Genomic DNA, 19,139 nt, shown 5'->3' with positions numbered 1-19,139 from the left:
CAGGGAGTGTCTCGTTCCCGTACCCCAGCCAGGTCTGGCCCACGCATGAAGCAATGATGTTGGATTCATATGCCGCCAGTCCAGTTGCGCAAGCCTGGGTACAGGTACGGTTCAGAGACTCTGGCGCATAGTAAAGTGTGCTGTCCAAGGTTCGGACAGAGTGACTGCAATCGACATCTCCCAAGAGAGCATCCGCACACCCAACCGTCAGATTCACTGGGACCGAGGTATTGGAGAAGAATTGGTACGCAAGAGCGATGCGGAAAAAAAGGTTCACGAGCGTAAGAGAATGGATTGGGGAAGGCATAGTGAGCAAAAGAGCGGCAAGGACTCCTCAGGTCTGCTGTAGAATCTCCTTTGCAAAATTCACAGCTTGATTGACGAGATAAGTAGCCCACGCTGAGCAAGCCGCGCTTGCTAGTGCCGGGCAGCAATGATTTTTTTTCACAGCATCATTCCCCCGGTTGCAACCCAAAAAGTCCAGAATTCAGGTAACCACGAGGCCCCCCCTCGGTCTACCGCTCCCTTAGAGATGCCTAAGCAGCTCGCAGTCGTACGATAATGAATGGTCTCTGACCGAGATTGAGCATCTTGGCCGTCGAGCTGATATGTCTCAGTCTCGCTAATGCAGGGGCCGCGACATTACCCACATTGCCGTCCCATGTGTGGGGGCCGATATCGATAGGCGACCTCGGCGAAGCCCCATCCGCACTCCTTATGGCTTACTCCAGCCGAGCCCCGAGCTTGGCAGATCGTACTCCTTCCTCTTGCGGAACTGTGTGGATCCAGGGCTTGAAGAAGAAACCACACCGAGATCCTCCTATGGGGACCGTGTGATCTTCGGTTGCAGCAGAGTGTGCTGATGCCTAAAAAAAATCAATCAAATGAACATGCAACTGTGGTGCTGACTTCCCGGCTTGTGCCACGCAGAAATGGACGGACGCGGAGATTGATTGTTCTTTCGATTAGCTGCTCACTCATCTGCCTTTTATTCGCTCCACCAACTTGAAGGCTGTGGCAACATGGACCGGCCGGGATTCGGATGGAGCATGCCACCTGCGGTATACAAATTGTGCGACGGTTCGCCCTTGAATGAGACCTAGGGCATCCATCCGAAACACCTTGTCTTCCTCTTCCGGGCCTTCTCATGCCTTGCCACTCTCTCAACGCCATGATGCTCCCGAATCCAATTTCTCTTGTCTTCACTCTTTTCATACTTTGTTCATCCCTGATCCGTGCTCACCCGCATACTCCATTCCATTTGTCCCACCGTCGAGAAACATCAGATGATTTCTGCACCCCAGTAGAAGAGTGAAGCATCCTACCGGTTGACAGAAGCTCAAGAATGCTAACCTTTCTCCACTGGCAGCTTCCTGGACTACTCTGTCAAGCTGAGGCGGGACGAGAATGCGCCTGTCTGTGCTGTCAACGTCCTCATCAAACGCGAAGATGAGGATTACTCATGCTCCGAGGGGAAGCCATGCTCCAACGGCGCGTGCTGTTCGAAGAAGACGGGGTACTGCAACTACGGGCCCGAAGCGTGCGGCACGACGGGGACATCACCCAACGACGTGTGCTGGTCCAACTGCGACGCACATGCCGAGTGCGGGCGGTATGCTGAAGTGCCCGGCACAAAGTGTCCTCTGAACGTGTGTAAGTATACCAAGTACTCGACAAGAAGCTTCCATAGTACTGACAACACGGTGTAGGTTGCTCGCAGTTCGGCTTTTGCGGCATGACGGACGGCTTCTGCGATGTCACCGACGACGAGGAGACCAGCTGCCAGAGCAACTGTGACCAGCCCGGCTCGGGCGGCTCGGGCGGAAACGTTCAGGAGCGCGTGATTGGCTACTACGAGGCGTGGGCGCACGATCGGTCGTGCAACGGCATGGACTTTGAAGACATCCCCGTCGACGCGCTGACGCACTTGTACTTTTCGTTTAGCTACATCTCGCCAGAGCTCGACGTCGTGCCCATGGACGACTTGTCGGTCGACCTGTTCTCGAGAATGACTGACTTGAAGAAAAAGAACAGCGACCTGAAAATGGTAATTGCGCTGGGAGGCTGGACGTTCAATGATAACGGCACTGTCACGCAGCCCGTCTTCAGTAACATGGTTAGCACCGCAGCGAACCGAAAGCTGATTATTGACAATCTTCTTGCGTTCTTGCGGCAGTTTGCCTTTGGTAAGTTGACTCCCTCTAATAACGAGACCGATTGCTGACGGAGATAGATGGAGTTGATTTCGACTGGGTGAGACAAGCTCCACCCTGATCTGAGCTTCACATGCTGACCGCAGAGTAGGAATACCCTGGAGCCGGCGATCGTGGAGGCCATGAAGATGACGGTGCAAACTTTGTTACTTTCCTGAAGGAGCTGAATGAAGCCATCGCCGAGGACCCCGTCGACTACATCGTTTCATTTACGATTCCCACGAGCTACTGGTATCTAAGAGGCTTTGATCTGAAAGCCATTAACCACGCCGATTTTGTCAACGTGATGAGCTACGAGTAAGTCAAGGCTGTCATTTTCCGGCTACAGACCCCTAGCTGACATGTTCTGCAGCCTACACGGAATCTGGGATTCCAACAATCCGATCGGAAGCCAGGTGCTTGCTCACACGAATCTGTCCGAGATCGAGTCTTCGCTCAATCTACTCTGGCGGAACGACGTTCCACCTGAGAAACTGAATCTTGGGCTAGGCTTTTACGGGCGCTCATTTCAGCTTGCAGATCCGGCTTGCTGGAAACCCGGTTGCCTGTTTCTGGGTGGAGCGTCTGCAGGATCGGTTCGTCCATGTACAGCGCCCCCTTCTCGTTGCCAGTGCTAACTGGTTTACCATGACAGTGCACCAAGAACTCTGGAACACTCTCGTTCAGAGAAATCACAGACATCATTAAGCAGAACGACCTGAAGCCGTACTACGACAAGAAGGAAGCTGTAAAGTACCTGGTCTGGAACCGTGATCAATGGGTATCTTATGTAAGTTGGCCATCTCCTTTGATTTTAATAACGCTTATACTGATCATTTTTAGGACGATGAAGAAACTTTCAAGCAGAAAATCGACTTTGCAAACAAACTCGGATTGGGGGGTTTGTTGATTTGGTCGGTATGTAATTCTCTCACGCGAACGTAGCATGAATATGCTGACTGAGTCCGGCAGATCGATCAAGATACAGACGATCTCAAGGCGCTGCAGGCCGTACTGTCACCAAAGAAGCTTGACGTGTTCAAGTCAAAGTCTGGCGAGGCTTCCTACTGGCAAGATGCCAGCGCTGCGGATTGCTATGTTACCGACTGCGGTGTTGAGCACTGTAAAGCCGGATTTACCTTTATTGAACAGCAACCTTGTGGCGATGCCAAGCCCGTAACCCGTCACTCGACCAAGGGTGACAGCTTGCTTTGCTGCCCATTGTCCTCGGCGCCTGACTCAGACGACTGTACTTGGCGAGGCGGAGCGCCTTCATGCAACGGCCGATGCCACGATGGAGAGGTTGCGCTGGAGCTTAATCGATGGGGTGACGGTGCTTACTGCGAGGATGGAAACAAAATCTACTGCTGCGAGGTGCCCGAGGAAAAGCAGTCATCTTGCTACTGGACGGACCAGGGGGACTCGTGCAAATCAGGCGACACGCTTCTGGTACGTGGTACTGTCTTTCCGAGCATATCACGGGAGAACTGACTCGAAATAGACATTTGCAGGCACGTTCCTCGAGACTGTTGCGGATATTTCTGCAATTTTCGGAGGGCTGTTCGGAGCAATGCTAGCGGAGAAGCTCCTCGAGTGGGACCTGGACGACAAGAAACTATTCTGCTGCCCGCCCGACGAAGCCGAGCGCTGGACCAATTGCGAGTGGAAAGGCGAGCCTGAATCCTGTTTCGACAACCACTGCGAGCTCAACAAACAGGTGCAGCTGGCCACTAGCGACTATGGCCTCGGCGAATCGTGCTTCCCTCGGCTCGAGCGCAGCCGTGTCTTTTGCTGCGAGCCATCTGACGGCGCACCGCTCTTCCTACCAGTCCCACTTGATCGCCTTTTTCCAGACCCTCCGGACAATGATGATGCCGACGTCGATTTCAAACTCGAGACTGACAACACCTGGGGCACGGGCAAGGCCAAGACGGACGAATCCGATGATGCTGATGAAGCTGCCTTCTCTTTCTACGTGCTCACCTCCCCTGATGAGATCCAAACGTCCTTGGACAAGCGGGACGGCTCCAGCTGGGAGCTCTACAACTGCCAGGCTACCGATAGCGAAGAGCCCCAGACCATACAGATGTTCTGCACCGACAACTCGGACGACAGCAACTGCAACAAGATACATCTAGGCCACGGAGTGCCCGGTACCATCATCGAGCTCCCCGAGGGCTGTGGACCGGGTCGCTACGCTGTGGCCAAGGAGTTTTCCGAAGCTGAAGACCAGGAATTGCCCGCCCATCTGGCCAAGCGCGATTATGGCCACAAGCCACGCATCTACGACCTCACCTTTGACTACGACTTCCGCCGGGTACCGCGTGACATGGGCAACACTCAGATGCGGATCGATTTCAGTAACGAAGTGGGCTACTGGGATACTGTGGTCAATGCTTCAGCTTCCTCGAAGCGCAAGCGATCACTGGACGACTTTGGCGGGAACCACAGGAGATGGCTTGAAGAAGAGTGGCGCGACGACCGGCACTTTGGCGGCTTGAGCCACGAAGAACTGCACAAACGGTGGTTCGGCGACGATGTCCTTGCTTGGCTGAAGAAGATGCTGAGTCCGGAAATCTCGCCCGAGCTTGCGCACACGATTGACGAGTCTTTCACGGCCAAAATGATTGACAAGCAGTGGAACTGCAACATTGGCGGCGTCGATTTGGAGGCCAATCTGCTCGTGGCCGCCACTGCCAATGTCAAGGTGGACACCAGCTTTGGTCTGACCATCATCACGACCTTGGGCGTGAAGCCAGACATGCAAAAGTCGTATCTCTATTTCAAAAACAAGGGCGAAGTGCAGGCTGTCTTCACCATCGATGCCCTCGGCAGAGCGTCGTTCGACTCGCCCAACTGGAAGCTTGCCGGGCTGGACAACTTCCCGGGCGCCACGCTCAGAATCTCCGGGATTGCCACCATTGGGCCCAACTTCATCCTGTATGCCTCGGTTGATGCGGATCTCGTCCTCGCGGGCCACTTTGAAGCAAAGACTACACTTGCGACGTGGGATGTGCAGCAGACATACCCTGACCAAGGATCCACTTACGAGCCCAAAGGACTGGACGCTCCCAACCCTTCGGTGGGCAAGCCCTCGGAGCCGGAATTCGATCTCACTCTCAATGCCGAAGGCCACATTTCAGCACATCTGCGGCCAACATTCAGGTTTGGCATCGACTTTGACAAGTGGCTTGAAGTTGATGGCTGCTACGTCGATCTTGTGGCCCACGGCTACGTCACGCTCCACGCCAATGCAACGAACCAGGATACGGCGTGTCCGTTCAAGTATGGAGTCGTGGCTGGAGCAGAGGTGTACGCCGAGCTGGATGCGCCGGATCTCTACGGCTGGGACCTGTCGGGGCAGTACCGCATTGGTCCCAAGTACGAGAAGGACCTCATTCCAGAGAAATGCCCCGAGTCATCCTCCGCCTCGACGCGGAGAGGCATCGATGCCGGTTTCCTGGGCACAGGCATGGACAATGCAACCGCGCTTCGCCAGCTGCACAAGCGCGCCGACATGGTGGAGCCATCGGAGCAGCTGCCGGCCAAGTGCTTCGTCTGCCCGAGCAGCGATCCCGCGACGGAGGGTTGCGCCGCCATCACGGGCTGGGACGACGACGAGCTGGACCCGGACGTGACGATGAAGAAGCGCGATCTCGACGCTCTCGACGCTCGCTCTGCATCGCCCCTGAGCATCCCGGCCGACGTCGATACACTGCACTTCTTTGAGAAGCGCACGCCCAAGAAGATCAACTTCTGCGTCGGCTCGGGCTCGGCCATCCAAGTCGTCTCGCCCGACTACGAGCGATCCGGCCTCTTCACCAAAACCTACCCCAACGCCGTGTCGTGGGGCCCGGACGACCTGAACGACTGCGACAACATGGGATTTGAGGAGATCACCACGCCCGTCGTGGGCGGCACCCCCCCAACATCACGCTTCGCCACCGAGCACGTTCTCGAGTTCCATCTACTCCCCAAGTTCTTTGATTACCTCAAGACCGAGGCGGCGCGCACGGGCAAGACGTACAGCGACCCAGACGGCGGCGCAAGGAGGGTGTCGTTCTGCGAGTACGTTGCCGCATGGTGGGCGTCTGGGACAACGTTTGAGCTGGACGTGCCGGCCGTGGCGGCGGGGAGTGAGTTCAACGCAATGCAATGGACTGCAAACATGTTCCCCGGGAAGAACAACGACTGGGCGACCGAGTTTCTGGTGAGTGGAGCGCCCGCCGCGCCCACATGGGGATTGCTAACAGTCCCAGATCCTCGAGAAATACGTAAACGGCGTCAAGGAACGCATGTGGGACGACGGAGTCATCCGCAAAGTCACCAAGATGGAAAACTTCATTGCCGAAAGAGGATCCGCCAAGAACAAGGTTGACGAGGCGATTGCCGTGGTCAAACAAGTCATCTGGGCGTGAGTGATTCCCTCCTCTTAAAAACATCATCCGGCCTAACACAGATGCAGCCAGGTATACCATTCGGATCCCAACGTGGCCTCGATCCTAAAGAAACAGGTGGACCGCATCGCAGAGTATACCGCACCAGCATCCATCTCTCCACTCATTTTGCTAACCACTGTAAACGCAGGATGCTCGATGAGCTTGACTCGAACGTCATTAGATCCGAGGTCGGCGCCTGGCTTGACGGGTCGTATGAGAGGCTAGATATCGCGGCTAAATGGAGAACCTGGATGACTAGCCGTGCTGCAGCAGCTTCGAAGAAGGCCGAGACGTTTGTCACAGTAAGCCGGCCCCGGCTTCCACCCTTCGTCTAGAGATGCTGACCAGCCCACTCTACAGGAATACATCCGGAAGATTAAGGACGCGCACAACGCTCAGACACCCGGGGTTAGGCAAGCTATCTTGGATCGCATTCAGGCTTTGGAGACAGCAGCGGCGCAGGCCTCGTGGACAGCTCCAACGTTTTAACAATATATGCTGTTTGTCAGGGTACAAAGATATATTAGCCTGCCATGCCTGAATAAACTCTAATTGGGTTTATTCCAGTACCTCTTTTAGCCCCCGGAGGGCCTGCATACGCATGGTGCAGTGGGTAAGGGTATACTCCTTACACTGTTAGTAGATTGGCCAGGCGGAATTTGCTAAAGTGACCTCCAGCGACGCGCGTAGCTGGCGGTATTCTATATTTTTATTAGTATACGTTTAAAATTGTATACTTTTTAAGTATGAGAAATACTTTCATAGATAGTGCATATGAGCCACGAAGCAGTATGTGCATGAGTGGTCATTAATATGTAAATCTATTTGGAACGCGGAAATACTCAATTTCTCATTTGACAGAACTTCCCGCCTTAAACGCCATTACACCATATCCACTATGCGCCTCAACCGAAAAAAATCAAGATACGTTTACTCCAAGAAGATTGTTCTCCACGGCAATTCATCCTGTGCTGCTCCTTGCATGACGTGATCCTTGAAATATCCCAACATCTCTGCGTAATCAGGGGCAAGTTGTGAGCCTTTGACGCCGTGCAAGTAGCATTTGCCCAGGAACTGGTATCTGTCGGTTCCGGAAGCGCAGGGTCGAAGTAGGTACGGCACCGTGCCACCAAATATCACAGCGATGACGTCTCCAATCCTGAAGCTTGCCGGCACGATCGCGAGGGATGCTTCTGTCAGGACTACTCTACGGCCCCCACAGAATTCGCGTATGGTTTCAAAAGTGGCTCCATGCTCCACTTTGAACAGACTCCGTATAAACTCGATTTGGAAAGAATAATTACTCGATCCTTCACTTATCACCAGCCGGATAGTGCTATTACACAGCCGAATCTTTTTTCCATTCGTGCAATCTTCGCTTTGGACTTTGTCGACGAAAATGGCTCTGACCTCCAAAGACGGTTCAGGGTGGTTGTTGGAAGATGCGTGGTACTGTGCCACGCGTTGTTTTACAAATGTAGCCGGTATCCAGCGGACAAATGAAGTGATCTGCGGATGACGTCGAAGATCAAGGACCCAAGTAGGTAGTTCTAGGTTCTCGTCAAGTGCTTCGGTCCTTTTCTTTGGCGAGTAAGTGCACCCAAAAAGGTACTCTGGGGCGAGCAACGTCCCATAGGTACCCCTGATTGCTTCAGCATTCTCTTCGCCAATTGAGTAGATTGATTGGGCCTCTGCCAAGTCTGCTTTTTCAATGCCCGATTTGCAAAGGTCTATTGCCGTGTTCAGATCTTCGATACTCAGAGTTTTGAGGCCCGAGAATCCCTTTTTAGTCTCCCTCCGCAACCGATCGAGGGCGCGAACATATTCTTGGAGTGCTGCTGATTCGACATATTTCAGGCTTTCCATCATGCTGTCTATGTGCTCCTTGATTTCCAAGTCCGTTTGTGCATAGGAAGCAAGCCAGAATTTGTCCACGGCGAACGCACCTGACGAGCAATCGGGGGAAGGAGACCTCCTGTACTTGAGTAGGTAGAGCTCAACGATCATGCTGTGCAGTAAAGATTTAATGTCTTTGCCACGTGAGACACTTGAAATGTTTCTAAGGTGTGGTGATTTTGCGTCAGACTCTGAATTGGATTCGGGAGAGTTTCGGTATTGGCCGATATCCGATAGGAAGTCCAAGCAGTTGTACTTTCTCAGAAATTGGACTGTGACATCAGTATACACCTCTCGAGCTGATATGGTGTAGTCGGGTATCAAGTTGATGCCTGCTCTTTTGTCGACTAAACCAAGGAGAGCATAAATTCTGTCCCGAGGATCGCCGGATGAACAGCTGCGCGCCGTTGCAACAAGTGAGGCAGGATCTTTCAACGGTGTCCTGTCACTTCTGGAGAGTTGGAGAACTGGAGGCACCTTGTTTTCTAGATCGACTGGTGTCAACCCCAGTTTGTGTATGTTTGCAATTGATAGATAGGACCAGTCCAGAACTCGGGTGCCCACGATGATGGTAGCGCGGTGGGCGACAGCGACTTCCTGTAGAACCCAGACTCTGGAAAACCACGGTAGGGACAGCAATTCGGCCATTCGGGTATCAATATGGCCAGGCACAGTTTCACCGCCGTTGCGCAGTAAGTCGAAAAGGTGATCTGTGCTGCCAATGGCCGAAGTATCTTTGTGACTAAGATAGATCAACACGCGGGTTGATCTGGCGTATATTTTGGGCATGAGCGGGATCTGATGGTTCTTCTCCAAGTTGTCTGCTTGCGCGATGCAAACGCAATCAATCCAGAGGATCCGCTCGTGTGTGATATGCCTCAAACCTCTAAGGGCGTGCGCGCAGTTTTTCGTGATTCTGATCAGCCCCACTGGGGATTGTAGCTCCTCGCATAAGGTGGCGTCGCCCCAAGTGTATGACACAGCCTCGTAAGCTGGAGGTTTGGAGAGGTCCGCATGGAAAACCTCGCACGTAAGGTCGTTCTCAGGAATCCCGGCGAAGAGACGAAGCAAGCGAAACTCAGACGGATGTTCCAACTGTTTGTAGTGAAAAGGTGTTCGATTCGGAATTGGAGGTGCAGTTTGCTCCGCGTCCTCGGAGACGAATCCAGCCTCGTCGGCGGTTCGTTTGCGGGGTGCCTCTGTGTCTGGGGGAGCCCTCGAACCGCAGCTGAGACAACAACGATAACCGCCCATGTCGCGCAGGTCGGGTCGTAAACACTGGCAGTGCTCCATTTGTGCTTTGGTGGGTTGCGAGACTCGAGGACGTGGGTGTAAGTGTCAAGGTTTTGAAGCGCAGAGCGGGGAAAGGCTGATTACCGCTGTTGCCTGCTGCCGAGCACAAAAGTACCTACACCCGACGCTGTGTAACGTTCACAAAGCACCAATAAGATTCAACCACAGCCTTACAATCTCACGCCTCTACCTCAACGACCCTCTCCACCACCATCCTTTTCTCCCCCAGACCCCCCCTACCACCACCACCGCCCGGCCCCTTCTCCTCCACCATCGCCATCTCAACAATCCGCACCAAAACCTCCACATCCCTCACCATCACCCCCCACCCCTGCCTCGACTCCTCATACCGCCCCCTCGCCAACCGCTCCAGCACAACGCAATACGCCCGATACAACCCCCAAACACCCGCTACATCCACATCCCCCTCCTCTTCCCCCACCTTGATCTCTCCTATCTCAAGCGTCCGCGCCACCCCCCACCCCAACCTTGCCCTCTCCACGACCTTCTCCCTGATCGCGCCGTAACCACCGCTACCACGACCACGCGAAGACGACGCCAGCCACGACCATAGCAACCGCCGCACGCGGAGCGGGAAGAAGACGGAGAACCTCATGACGGGGTCGAGGCGAGTTTGCTGCTGCAGTAAAGCGCGGAGGTCGGCGGCGAGGGCGGGGGCGGTGGAGGCGAAGTGGTGGGAGGCGATGGCGATGCGGGTGCAGAGGGAGGAGGGGTAGGAGGAGGAGGGAGATTGTGGTGCGGCGGCGGCGGCGGTGGTGGTGGTGCCGATCATTGTGGCTGGGTTGACGTTTGCTGGGGACGATCTCGATTCGATGGCCGGCGACGGCGGAATCGTGTGGTCGGTCATGTTTGGGGTACGTGTGAGAAAAGCGGGGGAAAATGGTGGTTCGGTTGTGTCGTCGTGGCTGTTTTTTGTGCACGACGGACGAGGGACGGGCGGACGGCTGTTTGGAGTGTGTGTGTGGGTTGTGTATATGAGGACGTCCCCTCGTTGGCTTTTTTCATTCGTCGCCGGAAGAAGATCTGGAAGAGCAGTTGGGAAAACGAACGGCCAGACGACAGTGATGACAACGACGACGACAACGACGACGACGAAGAAGTTTAAGAAAGAAAGAAACCCGTGGGCCTACACACACGAATAAGAAGGGGAATCCGTAATAATTCACTTATAGCTCTTCAGCCGTGCCGTTAAACAAACTAAATAGCTTCCCGACATTATTGTCCCATGGTACGAAAAACGTTCTCGACGGTCCGCATCAGCAGTTCATCGGGCGGACGTTGGGTAGCTGGCGTGACTTAGCCCATTTCGCGTCTCTTAGCGCCTTATAGCCAAGTAACCCTCAGCCACAGCTGAAAGCCTCACTCGCATTCCCGACGATGCTCATTCGTCGACCACCACACGGAATAGACATAGGCTTTCTTCACGAGCGGGGTTGGGGATGGGCTAGAGGGCACAACACGCGATATGAGAAGAATTGTGGCGTTGATGATATATTGATGAAAATCGGGGTATGTATGGCGCCCGGCTGCGGGGGAAGGAATCCAGCCAGCCGGCAGTATGCATGTGCGTGCGTAGCGAGAGCAGAGAGAGACACGACGGGACGGGAATCAGGGACGCGACGCCCTTCACGAGCAGCTTTTTCGACCTACTACACATAGACACACCAACCACCCTAAGCCAGCCCCTCAACCTTCCACACCTTAACAGTCGCGTCTCCACCCGTCGACAGGACCTTCTCCGCGCCGGTGCCGACCCACGCAACACCATTGACACCCTCCTTATGCGCGTTGAGGTGCTTGACGCGCTTGCCGGGGTTAGCCAGGCTCCACACAAAAACATTAGTATCCAGGCTGCCGCTGGCCGCGAACTCCTCGGTGTCGTTCCACGCGACGGCCGTGATGCGCGCCGTGTGGGCCGACCAGCGGTCCGTCACGAGCGCCCAGTCTTTGGCGTTGTACACCTGGATCTTGCCGCCCGTGTTGCCGACGGCGAGGTACGAGCCCCTCGGCGAGAAGGCGAGGGTGGAGATGACCGACGTCGAGTGGGTCAGCTCGACGCCCATGTCGCGCAGCGACGTGCCGTCGAGCTCGTACACGCGCACCACGTTGTCTTCGCCGCCCACGGCGACGAGCTTGCCCGACGCGGCGATGGACGTGGGCGGGTACGGCATCGGGCGCGAGCTGGCCTCCTTGCCGTCCTTGAAGATGGAGACCGAGTAGGGCGAGGCGACCAGGACGACGTCGCCGCTGGTCGCGACGCCCTTGGGCTGGTAGTGTAGCTCTGTCTTGGAGCCGGCGAAGGTCTTGGTGTTGGCCGAAATGGTGCGCAGCGTGTCGTCCCAGCCGACGCTGTACACGCGCGGCTCGCCCGACTCCGAGGACGGGGAGAAGCCGGCGACGAAGTTGCTGTGGCTCTCGCCGTCGACATTGTCGGCAAGACCGGTGTTGACGTCCCACGCGCGCACGCGGCCGTCGTAGCTGCCGGTGTAGAAGGTGGAGTCCTGGATGGTTGCAGACGTGATGTTCTTGGCGTGGCCATTGACGACGCGGGTGGGCTTCTCGTTGCCCTCGGCGAGGTAGTTCAGGTTGCCATCCAGGTCGACGGAGATGATGGTGCCGTCGCTGCGGCCCGCGGGCCAGGTGACGCCGACCTGCTGGTCACCAATGCTGACCACACCCTCCTCTCCCATGCGCCACGTCTGCACGGCAGATCCGGTTTCGGCGTCCCATATCCTCACCGTCTGGTCGGCGCTGGCCGTCACGAAGCGCTTGGAGTCCTTGTCCCAAGACACGCCGAAGATGCTGCCAGTGTGCACGCCGTCGCCAATCTGCGTCTTGGCCTCACCCGTCTTGCCGTCGTACAACCAGATGCGCTTGTCGGCGCCAACCGTCGCCAGATGGGTGCCGTCCGGGCTGAAAGCGGTGCCGAAGACGAAGCGGTTGTGCTGGCCGCGTTGGCTGGTGTTGAACTTGAAGGGCGCGCCGTGGTAGAAGACCATGCTGGTGTCGTCGCTGCCGGTGGCGGCGCGGAGAGGGCGCTGCTGCCTGATGGAGACGGAGTTGATCTGGGACGAGTGGCCGGAGATCTCGCCGACGCTGTTTCCGCTGTCCCAGGTGATGCAGTGGCCGAAGCGCTCCTTGCCCTCGCCGACGGCGATGATGCGCTGCGAGTCGCCATCCCAAGCCAGGTCGTTGATGCGGCCGGCGATGATGTGGTAGTCGCCTGTGTCCCGGTCAGCGGCCTCCTGCTTCGTGCAGCCATTCATCTCGCGGTGTACCCTTTGTGGCGCCCTCGCCTACGCAGTCCCAGACCTTGACTGCACCCGAGGCATCGCCACTGGCGACGTAGAAGCCCGAGGGAGCGAAACGGGCGACGGTTGTCTGAGCGGTGTGCTCGGTGTACTGGCGGCTGACGGCAGGATCGTCGATGGAGCGAACGAAGATGGATTTACCCGACTGGCGCGAGTGAGCTCAGGGTCGATTGCGGTGGTGAGCGGGGATTGGTACCGCGTAGGCAAGGCGCTCGCCCTTGGAGTCGGACGACAACTGGGTCGGCTGGCCGCGAGTCGTGGTGGGCGCGGCGGCCCAAATGGCGGCTGGCGGCAGCGCGGTCAGCAGGCGATAGGAGCGCGGTCGGGAGCGAGCTTACCGGACGAGATCGACATGATTGACGGTGCGAAAAGGCGTGGGAAAAGAGGGACGTGGAGAGGGACGGATTGTTGTTGATGGAACCGGGGCTACGTAACGCGGGCGAGGGGCTGCCACCTGCCGGCCACGAGGTGCGGCTTGGGCCCTGGTGGGGGTGGCTCATGCGCACCACGGCCATGACGCCACAACTCGCCTCTCTTCAGATAAACTTCGATTTACCATTGCACATCTATTCTATATCTCATCCTCGAATTGCCTAACAAGCAGCCCCTCCTGCTGAAGGTGGTCCTTGACCTGCTTCACAGTGTACTCTCCGCGGTGGAACTGCATCCAAGTCAGCCAAATACTCCATAAAAAATATAAGATGCACTCACCATTCCCGCGCCCAACGCAGCATCCGTCGGCGTCTTCTCAAACACCTCGGCAAAGTGAGCCGGGTTACCAGCACCACTGCTCGCAATGACCGGAATCTTGACCGCAGCCTTGACATCGTTGATCAGCTCGAGATCAAACCCACTGTTCGAGCCATCCTTATCGATGCAGTTCAGCAGGATCTCTCCGGCGCCCATGGCCTCGACGGCCTGGACGAGCTGGCGCACGTCAAAGTCGCGCGTCTCGCGCCCGCCCTTGATCGTGCACTGGTACCAGCAATACTCCTCGCCACCGGGCCCCGGGAACGCCGTCTTGATCGTGTGGTGCGGCGTGTCCGCCGGCGAGGCGACGTACTTGCGCTTCGGGTCGACGCTGACGACGACGGCCTGCACGCCGTACGCCGCCGAGATGGTCTCGATGGCCGTGTCGCCCTGCAGCGTCTTGCCGCGGGCGCAGTACTCCTCGGCGGCGGTGACGGCGTCGGAGCCGATGCTGACCTTGTCGGCGCCCGACTTGAAGTACAGCTTCGCCACGTCGAGGGCCGAGAACTTGGTGCCGTCGGTGTCGACCGTGTCGCGGATGCCGCCGCCGATGGTCAGCGGCACGAAGACGGTCTCGGAGGCGCGGCGCAGGATCTCCAGCATGGGCAGGTCGGCGACGGGGCAGTTGCGGAACGACGTGATGTTGAGGAAGGTGACCTCGTCGGCGCCCTGCTCGTAGTACCGCCGCGCCATCTCGACCGGCTTGCCCAGGTTGCGCACCTGGTCGCCGCCCGCCCCGTCCTTCTCGCGCACGTCGTACTGGTCGCCCTTGGTGACGACGAGGTCGCCGGCGTCGTTGGTGCGCACGTCCAGGCACGCGATGACGCGCCGCGTCAGCCCTTCCCTCGCCGTCGCCGCCGCCGCCGACGGGGCTCCATCCGACAGCGGGCTGACCCTCTGCCCGCTGCAGAAGGCCTTGAGCACGCGCAGCCCCGCGGCGCCGCTCTTCTCCGGGTGGAACTGCGTGAGCAGCACGTTGTCCTTGGCCAGGGCGCCGACGAACTCCTCGCCGCCGTAGCGCGCCGTCGCGACCGTCCAGCCCTGCGCCTCCAGCTCGCCCGGCACGTACGGCAGCGCGTACGAGTGCACGTAGTAGTACTTGCTGTCGGGGCGCAGCCCGTACACGCTCTCGCCCGCGCCGCCGCTCGACGACGCCGTGTTGGCCGAGTTCCAGCCAATGTGCGGCACGCTCTTGTCGGCCGCGTCGAAGCGCCTGAGCGTGCCCGGGATCAGCCCCAGCCCCGGCACCGTACTGCTCTCCTCGGACCCGTCCAGCAGCGCCTGCAGCCCCACGCAGATGCCCATGAACGGCTTGCCCGCCGCGACGTGTTCCCGGATCGGCTCGACGTAGCCGCCGTTTGCGAACTGCGTCATGCAGTGGCCGAAGTGCCCGACCCCCGGCAGGATCAGTGTCTATGTCGCGTCCTGTCAGCGAACATGAGCGGGCAGCAGCAGCGCCGGCGGCGTGGGGCATACCTACCTCGGCCTTGGCCACATCTTCTGGCGAGCGGATCCACTCGACGGTGTAGCCGACTTTCTCGATGGCATTGACGAGTGACCGGACGTTGCCGGCCACGTAGTCGAGCAGGTGGATGGACGGCATGGTGAATAGTGGTGGTGGTCAGGAGCAATGGCGAGAGTTGGGCCTGACCTAGCAAGGTACTGAGTCACTCCGGCAGCAGTGAGTCGGAGCGAGCGTCACTTTTTTTCTTATCGATAAGCTCGCCGTTGCCCCACCCTCCGCCGAGCTACATCATTTCCCATTGGCAATAGGCCACGCCGTATATGGAAGAAACGTGCATCCCCGGATATGTCTTACTCAAAACAACACATCTTGCTATGTACCTAGGTAGGTAAATCTTGCTCTGGATGCCCATGTTTGGTTTGCTAAATTACATCACCGTGCGAATATTTATTCTCACTACCCAAAAAGGATATCGTAGTACCTTTCCGAGCTTGTAAAAGAACACCAGCTTCTTATCCCACATAGTCCGCCATACGGACATGCCAAACCCGCCTCCACAGCCACCCCAACCCAACCCTCACCCCCCTCCCCCGCGCCTCCCTTGAAAAAACCCCTCCAGCCCCCTCCCCACCGCCTCCACCCCGTCCCCCCTCCTCAAACTCGCCCTAATCCACCCAGGCAACTTCGCCCTAATCCCCTCCCTCTCATACCTTCCATCCACCAGCAGAATCGCCGCGTAATCCCCGCGATGCCTGATCGCCCTGCCCACGCACTGGTTCACCGCCCGCATGCACGCGTTCTCGTAGTACTCCCTCGCCGCCTGCTTCCCGTCCCCTTTGCCTTTCTCTCGCGCCTTCCGCGCCACGTGCCCCATCCGCGCGCGCCACTCCGCTGACTGCGCCGGCGGAAACGGCAGCCCCACCACCCCGACACCTCGCCCCAGCGCGTCGCTGAAGTTGATGCCTTCGGATAAAGAGCCGCCGACGACGGCGAGGAGGAGCGCGCCGCGCCCGTTGAGGCCGCCCGTGGTGATGGCGTGCGTGTAGGCGGAGAGGACGGTTTCGGTGGCGGTGCTGGGTTGCGTCGTCGTCGGTGCTGTTGCTGGTGCTGCTGCTTGTTTGGCGGAGGGGCTCGGGGTGGTGGTGCTGTTGGTCGCTTTGCTCTTGTGTTCGTGGAACACGGGCTTGACGGAAGCGAGCGCGTCGTATATCGTCCTCGCCTGGCCGTGTGTTTTGGGGTTTGACGACGACGACGACGAGGGGGGTGGCGGTGCTGCCCGTCTCCAGACTTCGAGACAGCGGTCCAGGTACGCGTAGCTCGGGAAGAAGATGACGACGCCGTCGGGGATGTTGCGGATGAAGGTGAGCAGGGCCGCGCCGAGGTCGACGATTGTCGCTTCGGTGTTGCGCTTCGAGTAGGTGAAGTCGAACGGGGCGCCGCTGGGGCCCGTCGTCACGGGCCAGGCGAGCAGGTTGGATGGGGGGATGACGTGACCGCAGGATAGCGTCATGATGCGGGATGGCGGCAGGTAGGAGAGGAGGTGCTCTGAATAGTCGCTCATCTGCCGTGGTTGGTCTGTCAGCCGAGGTTCTGAGGTTGGAGGCGGCAAGGGAGGGACTTACGGGCGACATGGTTCCGCCGGCGAGAATGACTGCTCGAGCGTCGTCGACGATCTCGCGAAAGTGGTGGGTGGGATCGAGGAGCATGTATTTCAGGCATGGTCCGAGGTCTTCATCGTTCTTGGCGTAGAAGAAGCGGCCTTCGTCCGACGGGTTGAGGAGTGCGTAGAAAAAGCTCTGTATGTGCATCAAAACCGGCATAGAGGACCGAGCAACACTTCGGGATGCTTCATTCTTGTTCTTCTCCTGTTCCTCCGCATAGACGATGTACCCGTCAACCTTTCGTGCAAGCTTGCTCTCGTCCAGATACCGCAACAGTTTGTAGAGGTTGATCTGATCCACACCTTTGCCGGCCATGAGGTCTCCAATTTGCACCACGCCCTCGTCTTCTTTGGCTTGGGCGGCCATACCCTGTAGGTATCCGACCTGAGAGTCAAGTAATCTGACTGTCTGTGCGACGTATACCCGGTTCTTCCCTTTCAATCTGTTTCGAAATTTCTGAAGGTAGGTAGTTAGTTGGCCACGAGAACGTTGCAGCTGAGCCAGGGAGACAGAGACGGAGTAGATGCCACTGATGGCGTCCATAAGGTTGTGAGCTTCGTCGATGATGACGATGTGATCTTTCATGTTGATATCAAGAGCTTCCCGAGCGGTCTTCTGAAGTAATAGTGGATATGGTAGTGTGACGATCTAGGCTCTGGTTAGCGTGAATGTTCAGACCGTGTTTAAAGTGGCGTGTCTCACCTCGCTCGGTTTAACAGCTGGCCGCGACGCATAGTAAGGGCAGATGCCGAGTTTCTTGCCAATGGCACCGAGGTCTTCAATATCACGAATGTCGGCCAAGGCGTGATCGCGAAAGTCATTCACAGTCGCCTCCGTCTCTTTTGTTGGGAGAAACGGGCACTTGTGGTCCGCAGCGGTTCCCGCCTTCTGCAGATCAAGACACTTCTCATTGATGAGCGCCGTACTCCCGAGCTTCTGGACCTTCGGGTTGATGCAGAGGTTTTTCCTAGATCCCAAGGTGAGGTGTTTAAAAGCTTCTCCGACCTCCCCGTCGATGTTGACCTCGGGTCCACCGCTTGGCGCAGGCGGGGCAATTGCCGGAGGGATTTTGACGCGCCGTAGCTCGCCAGAAAATTGAGACAGTTGAGAGTGTGTTCGAGAGCAGTAAAAGACTTTGAGTTCGTCCACGGCCTCAGCTTCTTCATCACCGTCTTTCTTTCCGACTGGCATGCCCAGCTTTTTCATGAGGGCCTGAGTTTCAGCCGAGTACTCAGAGTCAGGATCTCGTTTGGACTTGTCCTTCTGGCCGACCTCATCATCGCTCTCATAGTCGTCGAGTATGAAACGGGCTTCATCGTCGTCGTCGATATCAGGGTCAGCGGCAGCAGTTTTCTGGCCAGGTAAGTACAATGGCGGGATGTGTAGGCATGGCGGTCAGAGTACCTGTCGCTTGAAGTGAGGCTCGCCGTTTGAATATCTCTCCTTCAACTTCTTCTCCTTTGCTCGCACTTTGGCGAGCCTGTCTTCCAGGTCTGCGCGTTGTTGCAAGGCAGTGCGTCGCTTCTCCTCACGAGCATACTCTAGCATCCATGCCGGCTCATCTTCGTCTTGGGGGGAATTAGTGAAGGGGCACTTTGAGGAGGACAATGGAGACGCACCAAGATTGTCGGTGGCAAGACCATCTTCAAAGGTCCGGCGCTTGTGGTCCCGTAGCCAGGTCAAAGACCCGCAGATGAGACTCAGAGATTTTCCCTGTCACAAACCAAGTTAGGGCATGGTCGTGGAGGCAAAGTCCGAATTTAGCAAATGCTGGAGCGGCGGGAAGGTCGGCAACGACTTTTGCTGGCTTCCGGAACATTGGTTTGCTTCAAACTCACGAGTGGGTGAGATGGGCGGGGGTGGAACTTGGACCCACCGTTCCTGCATTACCAATCAGTGCACTGTCAGAGGAGGGGCGTTTCACAGAAGCCCACCTGTCGGCGATTCAAAGATGCCGACTTTTCCGTCTTCGATGCACTCGTAAAGAGCGCTCATGAATTGCTTCTGGATTTCGTAGGGCTCGTATGGGTGGTGAAAGTTCCGCTCCATAGCCGCCTGGATGTTGGCAGGTGCTCCATCTGACGCCATGGTTGCGGAAGGACAGTGAGGAG

The 19,139-nt window shown here is 57.2% G+C and overlaps 4 protein-coding genes across 4 annotated transcripts; 1 reads left to right on the top strand and 3 right to left on the bottom strand.

The window, feature by feature from the left end:
* Positions 1 to 1,286: 1,286 nt before the first annotated feature.
* On the top strand, positions 1,287 to 7,120 carry SLS55_006803 (uncharacterized protein; the record flags this gene model as incomplete). Its single annotated transcript, XM_066778232.1, has 14 exons — positions 1,287 to 1,303; positions 1,370 to 1,653; positions 1,710 to 2,186; positions 2,234 to 2,253; positions 2,305 to 2,510; positions 2,566 to 2,788; positions 2,857 to 2,982; positions 3,036 to 3,110; positions 3,165 to 3,641; positions 3,694 to 6,402; positions 6,452 to 6,606; positions 6,658 to 6,723; positions 6,780 to 6,933; positions 6,992 to 7,120. 14 exons carry the CDS (start codon positions 1,287 to 1,289, stop codon positions 7,118 to 7,120), a joined length of 5,118 nt encoding a protein of 1,705 aa, XP_066630669.1.
* A 4,394-nt stretch (positions 7,121 to 11,514) lies between these two features.
* AIP1 (WD40 repeat-like protein) lies at positions 11,515 to 13,506 on the bottom strand (the record flags this gene model as incomplete). The annotated part of the gene is made up of 4 exons (XM_066778231.1): positions 11,515 to 13,064; positions 13,120 to 13,297; positions 13,349 to 13,437; positions 13,491 to 13,506. 4 exons carry the CDS (start codon positions 13,504 to 13,506, stop codon positions 11,515 to 11,517), a joined length of 1,833 nt encoding a protein of 610 aa, XP_066630668.1.
* A 217-nt stretch (positions 13,507 to 13,723) lies between these two features.
* On the bottom strand, positions 13,724 to 15,505 carry HIS7 (Histidine biosynthesis bifunctional protein hisB; the record flags this gene model as incomplete). The annotated part of the gene is made up of 3 exons (XM_066778230.1): positions 13,724 to 13,813; positions 13,864 to 15,315; positions 15,383 to 15,505. 3 exons carry the CDS (start codon positions 15,503 to 15,505, stop codon positions 13,724 to 13,726), a joined length of 1,665 nt encoding a protein of 554 aa, XP_066630667.1.
* Positions 15,506 to 15,944: 439 nt separating this feature from the next.
* CHL1 (ATP-dependent DNA helicase chl1) lies at positions 15,945 to 19,116 on the bottom strand (the record flags this gene model as incomplete). Its single annotated transcript, XM_066778229.1, has 5 exons — positions 15,945 to 16,928; positions 16,990 to 17,676; positions 17,731 to 18,381; positions 18,433 to 18,596; positions 18,963 to 19,116. The coding sequence occupies 5 exons, from the start codon at positions 19,114 to 19,116 to the stop codon at positions 15,945 to 15,947; spliced, it is 2,640 nt and encodes an 879-aa protein (XP_066630666.1).
* Between the last annotated feature and the right edge of the window lie 23 nt (positions 19,117 to 19,139).

Source organism: Diplodia seriata (assembly GCF_021436955.1).
Source record: "Diplodia seriata strain FDS-637 chromosome Unknown scaffold_7, whole genome shotgun sequence".
Taxonomy (NCBI): Eukaryota; Fungi; Ascomycota; class Dothideomycetes; order Botryosphaeriales; family Botryosphaeriaceae; genus Diplodia; species Diplodia seriata.
This window is presented reverse-complemented; position numbering and strand designations above follow the sequence as displayed.